This window comes from Nomascus leucogenys, chromosome 6 (genome assembly GCF_006542625.1).
Source record: "Nomascus leucogenys isolate Asia chromosome 6, Asia_NLE_v1, whole genome shotgun sequence".
NCBI lineage: Eukaryota > Metazoa > Chordata > Mammalia > Primates > Hylobatidae > Nomascus > Nomascus leucogenys.
In genome coordinates, this window is record NC_044386.1 from 38,349,391 (window position 1) to 38,360,020 (window position 10,630).

At 40.8% G+C, this 10,630-nt stretch overlaps 1 protein-coding gene across 1 annotated transcript in view; it reads right to left on the minus strand.

Moving 5' to 3' along the window:
• Positions 1–10,080, minus strand: part of PLCXD3 (phosphatidylinositol specific phospholipase C X domain containing 3) — a 191,620-nt gene extending 181,540 nt beyond the window's left edge. Inside the window, exon 1 of the mRNA XM_003274388.3 lies at positions 9,756–10,080. Within this exon, the coding sequence (XP_003274436.1) occupies positions 9,756–9,858 (103 nt within the window). The 5' untranslated portion in view covers positions 9,859–10,080. The remainder of the gene's footprint in view (positions 1–9,755) is intronic.
• Between the last annotated feature and the right edge of the window lie 550 nt (positions 10,081–10,630).

Here is a 10,630-nt window from a genome sequence, read left to right on the forward strand (position 1 = left end):
TGGATATGAAATCAAAGCCACAGGCACCAAAAGCAAAAATAAACAAGTGGAACTACATCTAACTAAAAAGCCTCTCTGCAGGAAAAGAAATAATCAACAGAATGAAACAGGAGAAAATACTTGCAAACCATATATATGATAAGGGGTTAATTTCCAAAAATATATAAGGAATTCCTACAACTCAATAGCGAAAACTAAATAACCTTATTAAAACTATACAAAGAACAAGTATAGACATTTCTCTAAAGAAGACATGAAATAGTTAAGAGGTATGAAAGAGTGCTCAAAATCACTAGTCACTGGGGAAATGAAAATCAAAACCATAGTGAGATATCACCTAATACCTGTTAGGATGGCTACTATCAAAAATATATAAAATAATAAGTGTTAGCAGGGATGTATTGAAATTGCAATTCTTGTACACTGTTGGTGGAAATGTAAAATTGTGCAGCCTCTATGGAGAACAGAATGGAATGACCTCAAAATTTTAAAGATAGAACTACCACATGATCCAGCAGTCCCACTTTGGGGTATTTATCCAAAAGAATTGAAATTGAGATCTTGAATCGAGATCTCTATTCTCATTGCAATAAGCTTCAGCATCCTTCACAATCAAAATGTATCTCAACGGATGAATGGATTAATAAACATGGCATATACATACAAATGTACTATTATTCAGTCATAAAAAGAAGAAAATCCTGTCGTATGCTACCACATGGGTAAACCTTGAAGACATTATGCAAACTGAAATAAACCAGTCACAAAAGGACAAATACTGCATGATTCCACTTAGATGAGGTATCTAATAGTCAAACTCATTGAAGCAGAGAGTAGAATGCTGGTTTCCAGAGACTGGGAAAGAGGGGGAAAAGGGAAGTTTCTATTCAACAGGTATCAAGTTTTAGTCATGCAAGATGAAAAAGTTCTAGAGGTCTGCTGTACAATATTGTACTTACAGGTAGCAGCACTGTATTGTATACTTAAAATTTTAAGATAGTAAATTTCATGTTATGGATGTTATGGTTTTTACCACAATAAAAAAAATAAGGTGTGCTAAGAAGCCAAAGGAAGAACATGTTTCACGAAGAGAGGTGTGGTGAATTGCATCAATGTTGCTGAAATTTCAAATAAGATGATACAGAATTAACCATTACCTTTGGCAAAATACAGACCATTGGCTACCTTGATAAGAACGATTTTAGTGAAGTGATGGAGAAATGAGATTAGTATGGACTAGGAAGAGAAAGAGATGTAACAACCTGAAGGTAGAGAAGATATTTTTACAAGAATAAGAGAAATAGTTTACTGATTGAGGGGCGGGTGTGGTAACAGATTTTTTTTTTTACAAGGGGCATTATTACATATATTTGTGTGCTGACTGGAATGATCCCATAGAGGTAGAGAAAAATGATGACACAGGAAAGAGAGAGTGGATAAATTCAAAAGTAAGCTTTGAACAGTTTGAGTGGATGGGATCCAGAACACAAGTGGAAAAACTTAGCTTGGTATGAGCAGGTCTAGGTCTTCCTCTTATTTAAAGGAAGTATATAGAAACAGATGCATTGTGGGTTCAATGGTGGGAAACTGAGGAAGATCTTGTCTGTTTGCATCAAGTTCTTAAATATAAAATCAGAGGTGAAGTAATCAGTTTAAATGAGGTGGGAAAGAGTAACAGGATAAAATTATGTGTCTGTGTGTAAGTGTATGTGTGCGGTGTGTGATTTAACCTTTTCTTGATGGGTCAGAGCACATCAATTAACTGTTAATGTGCTTTAACACAATGGAGCCCTTTGTTTAATATAAAATAAGATGTGATGTAATCAGTACAAATGAAGTAGGAAGAAGGTGTTGATTTGAGAATCAAGAAGAGGTATAAAATTCTCATCTTAGAGAACAAGAAATGAATTTACTAAGGAAGTGTAGTAAGTTTCTCTGCCTATATTGAATACCCATTTAAAATTTATGGTCAGAAATTTCTAGTGAGTCCAGTCATCCAAGCCGCATAATTTCTCTCCAACAATGTTCATCCACTGAAGTTTTCTGGGATCTGAATAGTTAGAAAGTTGAGTTTAACTGAACTGGGGTTTTCCAGGTAAGTAGAACAGAAAAAGTGAGACAAGAGCATTAAGATCATCTCCAAAGGTGTGAATCTCATGCTGGACCAAGAAATTTGGCTTTATCAGCAGAGAAATGAGGACATGAAAGGGTTATGAAGATTAAACAAAACTTCACATTCTGCAGCCTTCTTCTCTAGCAGCATTCATGGCAGGAGCTTTACATCCCCTGACAACCTTTCTTTTCTTGAGAAAGGGCCAGGACAGGTAACATAGGTGTGTGTTTAGGGCTAACTTCCCTCTAAGGCAGCTATGGTTATCTTCCTCCTACTCTTCTTCCTCCTCTAAATGGCAGCATGGGTGTATGGCCTGCGACATGCATTGAAGATAAGTCCTATTTGCCCACTAGGACTACAAGTGCATCTTTCTCTCCACTACCTAACAAGCCATAGGGGGGTTCCAGGAAAGCATAGCAGGAAATTAAGATGACCATTTATCATAATCCACTTTGCCTCATGAAATAAAAATTTTTCAAGTGAGTGAAGGAACCAAATTTTCTTTTATAATGATAATTATGGATAAATGTGACTGCTTCATAAAAATTAACTCACAGAAATAATTCTTCTATGTAAAACATAACATTAGCTCGCATTTAAGACAGAGTGTTGTAAGAGCTGTCCACTTCCAGGATCTGTAATGAAATATAGGAACATAACAAGAGCGCATCTAACAAATCCGTGGGCCATCTGTTTCAGTACCTGACCTCCGGAGGTGACTAATCCTGGCTGCTTCTCAAGAATATTTAACCATCTCCTCCTGCCCCTCTCTTACTGACCTATCTTCCTGTCTTAATAGAGCATAATAAAAACATATGGTACTGTAAAAAGCTTCTGGCAGCAAAATTCCACCTGAACCATGGATTAAATTTTTCGCTCACTTTTCCCTTCCTTCTGGAATATATGATATAGACAATTTTTTTTGTCCCCACTCTTCTAAGATCGATTTGAACCCTATCCAAACCAGAAGACATGAGAGGAGTCTATAAACTTCTTGAGGACATTAATTTCAATGACTATGTCTAGGACTTCCTTGAGTGCTCATCATGGTGGCGTGTTCTCTGGTTTCCAAAAACTAATATTTTTGGGCAAGAGGCATCCTCACTGGTGGTAATAGTTAAATTTTCCAGAAAACAGAGCTTTCACCTTTAAGCAACAGGAATTAAAATGTGTGTGTGTGCACTTGTGTGTGTGTGTGTGTGTGAGTGAGTGATTTAACCTTTTCTTGATGGGTCAGAGCACATCAATTAGCTACTAATGTGCTTTCATACAATGGAGCCCTTAGGGATTACTTTAGGGATGTGGGATTAATTGGCTCTGTTTACATTACACCAGCCTGCTCAGTGGGAAAAATACAGACCCTAGCTGTGTCCCCACTCTAGACTTGTCTAAAGGAATGATTACGTTGCACCCGTGGGAAGTTTACTTATAGGAAAAATCAAGAAGCTTCCTGAAAAAGAAGTTTTCTTAAGAGGAAGTCAATACAAACACATATGTGCAGATGCAGAGAGTGAGCTAACATTGAGCATAATGCAGAGTATAGAATAAAATTTGTCCCACATATTTTCCTCTGCCCAGCCACATAAAATCACACCTTAGTCTCCAGGCAATGGAGCAACAACAAAATAATCAATATAACCCAGGCAAAAAGCTGCCTGGTTTTGGCAGTGCCAGCACTCAGGGCTTCAGCAGTGACGGCAGAGTCAGCAATAGGAGATGTTGGCATCAGCAGCTTCCACAGTGGGAGACCAAGCTCTGGGAGCCTTTGACTCTTGTTAAACATTAACATGCTCAATGTCGGGCCTCTGCAGACACAGAATAAGCTCTGGAGGAGCTATTAGTAATGATAGTGATATTTTGGGCATACAACTATGGAAGCACAGTTTCTCTATATGTCAAAGGAGCAAAGGTGACAACTCTCCAAAGCTTTCCCAAAACAGGAAAGAAGGAAAATGGCAGATACCATGTTGTAGCCCAGAGGACTAGTTTATCAATCCAGCCCAAATGACTGGCTTATAGATCATACTTAAGAATCCATCCAGATTTTTAGAACTATTTGGAAGTTCATTAAGGGAGGTATTTGGGCGGAGTTGAACAACTGAAAGTTGCTGTGACTCTGATTTTACTTTTGGACTGGTAAAGTGTAGAGAACGCTATGTTTTGTGTCGGGGTATCTCCATTTGTTAGTCTTCCCTCATAAATATTCCTTATTGTCATTACTGATTTATGGCACTCAACAGTTTTCATCTTCTTTATAATTTGCTCTTTCTATTCTCATTGGGTGGAGTTGGAATTAAGTATGAGTAAATAAACTCCAAGTAAGGGTATAATAAATTTTTATACGAGTAAAGCTTATGGGCCTTAATGTATGAACATTGTGATATCCATTTAAGCAATTGGAGGGCTGTGTGTTTGCGTGTGTGCGTGTGTGTGCATGTGTGTGTGCGTGAAGTTTAACTATTTTAGAACAATTATAGTATCAAACAACTGACATTCAATCTAGTGGATTATAAACTTATATATGCTTGTATTCTATGTAAGCTATGCTTCAAATAAATGAGATGTGACTTGCAAATACAAACAAGATAGGTCATTTTCTATTGAAAACCAATTTACTCTTTACCTTTGATGTTGATGCTTTTGATGGCTTTCCGATGCTACATTTTGCATTATTTCATGATGTCACTTTTACTCGATAACAATATTGCAAAGTTCTAGCTTATAAATAAAATGAATCAACCTGCAACTTATAACAGAAGGAGCTGGTCCTGTGCACAACAAATAATGACTCCAAATGGACAAAGAACCAATATAGAGATGTTTCCTAAATTGGCATTAGAGATCACTAGCATTACCAGATGAGCTGATTTTAAGTGCTATCGATGGCCAATAAGAAGCAGCAGGACTTTAAGGAAATGAGGGGAAAGGTTTTATATTTATCACGGTGACCTAATGTGAACAGTTAAGTAGCAATTAAATCACATTTATTGCTCAAGGTACATGATGACCTGTAATGTCAACTATCAGAAATGTTCCTAACTTGGGCAATTAGCTTTGAGTCAAATATGGTGTTCTGGCTTTAAGCCTGATTATAAAATTGGAAACATGTGTAGACTGCAGGGTGCAATAGAAAGGGCCTAGTAAAAAATGTATATTTAAATTTGGCTCTGACATTTACATAAAAGCCCTCTTTAGAGATACACTAAAGCAGTGTTCTCAAACTTTAAATGTGTATATAAATCATCTAGGGATTTTGTTAAAATGTAGATTGTAATTAAATAGATCTGATGTGTGATGTGCGGAGTCTGAGATGCAGCATTTCTACCAAGCCCACGTGTATGCTGATGCTGTTGGTCCCTGAACTAACTCTGAGTCCCAAGGCCTTAGAAGATTATTGTTAGAATGTGGGAAAAGCACATGTGTGCATAGGAAGACAATTTGTGAATGGTAAAATAGCATATATAACACTTTACATTGATTAACAATAGTCGAGGATTCGATTCATCAAGAAAAGTCCTAGTAGAACAAATTATGTTTCAGATACTGTTCGATTTTTCCTTGTTCGCAAAACCAAAAACAAAACTGGGAATTAGAGAGGCAGAACAAGAGAGATATTCATCCTAAACAATGTTGTTGCTTTTTTACTGTCTTGAAAGATTCACTTCTCTATCACTATCCACTAATAAATGGGGTGGGAGGTGGGAACTGCTCTTGTTTTGTTCTTTAGAAGTTTGCACAATTAGACCCAGTCCCAGATACATCCTAGAGATTGACTCCTTCCAAGAAAAATAGAAATAGAAAATTATAAAGAGGAGGAAGATGGTTGGCTCCAGGAACACAGGCAGCAACAAAAAGGGATCACTGTTAGGGGAAGAAATTAAAAACTAGTAAGTCAGACACAAGAACAGAGACTCAGAGCTGTTTAAACACTTAGCTTCCCTTGGTGAACCTGTTGTTTTTCATTGGTGTTTGCATTTTCTAAAGGAAATGAACAAAATTCGCAGGCACAAATTATTGATTTACAAAGCATTTCTGTGTTCCTTGTCTAAAGTACAATCAACAATTCCCTGTTGAAGAAAACATAGATTCTTTCTGAGTTTCCAGTCCCACAACATTTTGGCCAATATTTTATTATTTCATGGTCAGTTTGCTACACTATATGAACGAGATTTTTATCACATATTAGAGAATGCAAAGCAGACCCCTCACATGGGCTAAACCCTTCCCAATCTTTTAGATTTTGGACAGAATGACTCTCTGTCACACATGCAGATTACCAGCACCTTACTTGTTCCCATGATGCATCTCTTTAAAATAGTTCTGGAGCCACCATGATTACAGAGTTAGAACTCTGCTTCAGAGAAGCTGAATTTTCATCAGTCTCACTTTTACCTAAATTTTATACTTTGTCTTCCTGCTTTCATCTCTGTTTATCCTCTCTCACCTGCTTATAGTGAAGGGCAGTATCATTCATAATCCAAAAGGCCAGTATTAAACAAATTATGCATGAATTAAAACTTAAGTTTAGTGCCATCAGAGAGAGAAGGAAATGATAAACAAGGTTGAAATTCGAGTAACTGTCAATGTGTTCTGGCTGTGTCATTTCTTTAAAAAATAAATTGAAAGTGAAATACTAATACCAATTACTAACTTAATTCCTCAGCCCAGTCAATATCATATCATGAAGCCATTTAAATGCAAAACAGCTATTGAGAGATTGCTCTGAAAGCATTCAAAATGCAGAGATTTGAGAAATTTTTAAAGACACCGGAACTGTGCTCTGGTGGGGAATATCACACAGTTGCACATTGTTTTTTGCTGTAACTTTGGGTAATCTGGGTCAGCTGCCCCAGGTGGGTAGCCCTATAATTAGGTGCTCTTTATTTTCCAGCTGCTTTACCTAAGAAAACCTGAAGCTTTGAGGATGAGTGAGCAGCAGTTCCCCTCAACAGAAACACTTGTGTGGTGCACCAGGAGCGGTTTTAAATGGTGGAGATAATTACTTAATTTGAGCTGTAGCAACTGGCCAAGTAAACATGTAGCAGCCAGGAAGCTATTAGCATGATTTTAAGGCAATTATTCCATTAGTGTTTAATAGTCTCCAATTAGTCTTCTCTGACTATCAAAGTTTGAATATCTTTTTTTCCTCCAAAAATTCTTAGTGCTGAGTAATGCAAAAAGGTGCCAAACCTGTCTTTAAATCTGGTTTTTTTTATATGTGTGGATCTTCCAAACAAATCTACAGAAACATGGGAGTATTCAGAAGTATAGATTTGATGAAATATGTTGCGTCTATTTTTTCTCACAAGTATTAGAGTGAGAAGGGGAAGCTTTACAGGAGATCCATTTGAGTATAATACCAACAGGAGTTGGGAAAACAATATAAATTCCCATGGAAGCCCAATGCCATCATCTTTATGATGATGTACTCTATGATCACCCAGATACCAAAGTCTCTCACCTCAGGTTTTTATTTTGTCCCAGGGGAAGAAAGGAAAATTACTGTGTTCCCACTAATGCTTAGTTCCTTGTTTCTTAACCCTGGTTAGTTACAGTTGCTGCTGAATCATCCAGATACAAATCACAAAGCCTTTCCCTCCAAAATTCATAGGGTGTCTTCCCAAAGGTCCAATTAAGGGGTCAGATCCCTGAACTGATAGGGATAGATAGTAAGTCATTTGTCTTCACTTAGCTTCAGTTTTTCCACCTGTGACATGGAGGTAATAGTGCCAGCACTGCCTGCTTCATGGGGTTTTAGAAGGATTTTGTGAGCTGGTGTACATAACAGGGCTTTGAAAAGTGAAATATTACAGAAATGTAAGGTAGACTCAAAAAGGTATCATACCATCTCAGAACTAGATAAGCAAACTTAGGCTTTGAATCCTGGATCTCTAGAGAGTCACCTGCCAGAAGGTTTGCATCACAGTGATTGCCCTTCTTACCTTCTATGCATATAAAAACATTCAGGGGAAAGCATATGAAAGAAGCTGTCTAAAATCCAAATAAAAATGAAGGAAGGAAAGGAATGGGAATGCCTGTGGAAGTGGGAACGGAGTTATGCCAAAGTTGTGCTTTCTACTGTCTCCTTGAAAAGAGCAATCCCCAGGCTCGCTTAGGTAGCAGAGTAAGTGCTGCATGGAGAAGCTGGGGTTGGTTCTTTTTCTTGGAGATTCCCGGCCCATAGGAAGCTATCTGTTGAAGAAGGACAAAAGGAGACAGCCCCTTCTGTGGATAGCACTTGTAGCGCAGCCTGTGCCTGCCATTGCTGCCAAACATCCACTTGTCTAACAACCATTGATTTGAAGGACTGATCAATGGCAGCACTGTTGGTTGGAGCATCTAGTGATTTTCAAAATAACCCTTCTTTTGTTTTTGTTTTTGTTGTGTTTTGTTCTTTATTACGTTTTCCTCCAATAGCTGAGGGGGGCGCTGGATGGGGCAGATCAAGAGGAGGTAGACCAGAACGTTGAATTTAATAGCCCAGCTCAGCTCAGGGCCAGAAGTGGACTGTTCATGAGTAATTTGCCCTCCATCCCAGCTCTGAAAAGATCAAGTGTGTGCTCCCCCAGCCCAACTGCATAGCCAAATTGGCAATAAAGTATGGCCGGCCGTGTCCCAGCTGTCATTGTTGTAAACTGTCCTGAAACGACCCTCACTCCTGGATACCTGATCTAGGGGTTGTTAGGCGCTCCCACCCTAGAAACCTGCCCAGTCTCTGGTCCAAGTCGCACACATCAAGCTGAAGCTTCTTGATCCCTCAGGTCTCTTCCTTGCTTTGTCCACGCTTCTTTCCTTCTAGGCTGTCTGGACACATTCTCAGTCACCTTTTCCCTACTATTTGCCTATTAATCCCACCCCTCCGCTGCCGGTCACGCAGGTTCCCCTGCCCAGCTTCTGTCCCGAGCAGCAAACACACAGTCCGCAAGGGTTTGCTTTTCTGACCTGGGCGAAGTGTGTTGCCAACACGCACTTGTACCAGAATCGAGACAGCGGCCACTTGGCCCGGCCCCCCGGGGTCCAAACCGGTACGAAACAGTGCCGTCTGCCTGTCGCCCCCTTGGGCTCCTTTTCAAGGGCAGCTATCACGCCGCCTCTGGTCCCTGAACTTTCATCACTCTTCGGGAAGCGCTTTGTCTTTTTAAACGAGATTGGGAACGAATATTAATGACTGTAGCCGAGAATCTATCAAATCCGCCCAATTCCATGCCAGGGATAGACTCAGGTCCTTGCACCGGAGGCGAGCCCCTGACGCTAGCCCGCGTTCGCCGCACACAGTCACCCCACAGACCCAGAGATTTCTCCCACTTCCCCAAATCTGCAGGAGAAACCATAGGAGGGGGTCACGAGGCACCATCCTGGAGCCCAGCTTCTCCTCTGCCCCAGTCCTCCGCATACAACCTGCTTCAAAAGCCCAGGAGAAAAGCAGTCACCTTGACTCTGGCGCCTCGGTCCTTAGGGGTTTGGAAAACGCCAGGAAGCCCAAGGCTACCAGGCACGCGCTCGCCTGGCCTGAGACCCACCCTGGAAGACGAGTTTCCCTCCCGCGGGCATCGTGGCAAGTTACCACTTAGTGGCAGATAAAGCAGGGCGGGGCAGGTGGAGCGGGCGCCCAGCGCCTAGCCGGCGGCCCCTGCGCGCCTACCTGGAATGGCTAAATTGGTGAGGGGGATGCTGTGCATGCTCTCCGGCAGAGTTGCCATCCAGTCGGCTAATTTCAGCTCGTTTTTCCCCTGAGACGAGGCCATCGTGCCAGTCGGCGTGCAGCGCGCTGGTCCCAGCACTCCTCGGGCAGGTTGGCAGGCTGCTGCCGCTAATCCAATGTTTGCTCCAGCCCCGCTAGAGTTTACACTCCTCTCTGCGCCACACCCACAGGATGGCGCAGACACATGCTAATTTTAATAATTATTCAAAACACCCCGTGCTCCCTTAGTGCCTCCGCCAGACTCCGCTGGAGCTTTTGTTCCTGACGTCCGTGCTCAGCTCTCTCCGCTCTCCCCTCCCTCCCCAACTCCCTCCGCCCATCTTATCCTTCCTAGGCGTCTCTGCCTTTCCTCGCCATTCTGCAGCTTTCCCTGGTTTCTTATTTGTCTTTTCTATTCATTTTTTTTTCCAACTGCTTTGCCCATGGCTTGCTCGGCCCTTTGGTGTGACTTTCTCGTCCTGTTTCTATGAAAGACAGTCTTGCACTTGAACCTAAAATCCTAGTAGACTTTGGGATGTTATTGCCTCCCGAGGAACAGACTTCTCATGCTGGCTTTGAGGGCTTTCCATCCTTATCAAAGAACTTCCCTTTTTATAATCTACAACAGGTTATACCTTTCCTCAGCCAGAGACCACAACCCTGTTTATTAAAAAATGATGATCTTTATTCACTCTTTTGCCTACTTTGTGAAATAGCTGGTAAGTATGAGTTAGTGAAGGGCATGGTAAATTCTAGGTGGTTCCTACTTAATCCTGGGTACCTTGCTCCAGACATTTCAAAGTCAAGAAACGCTATTCCGCCTTCTTTTCTCAGAT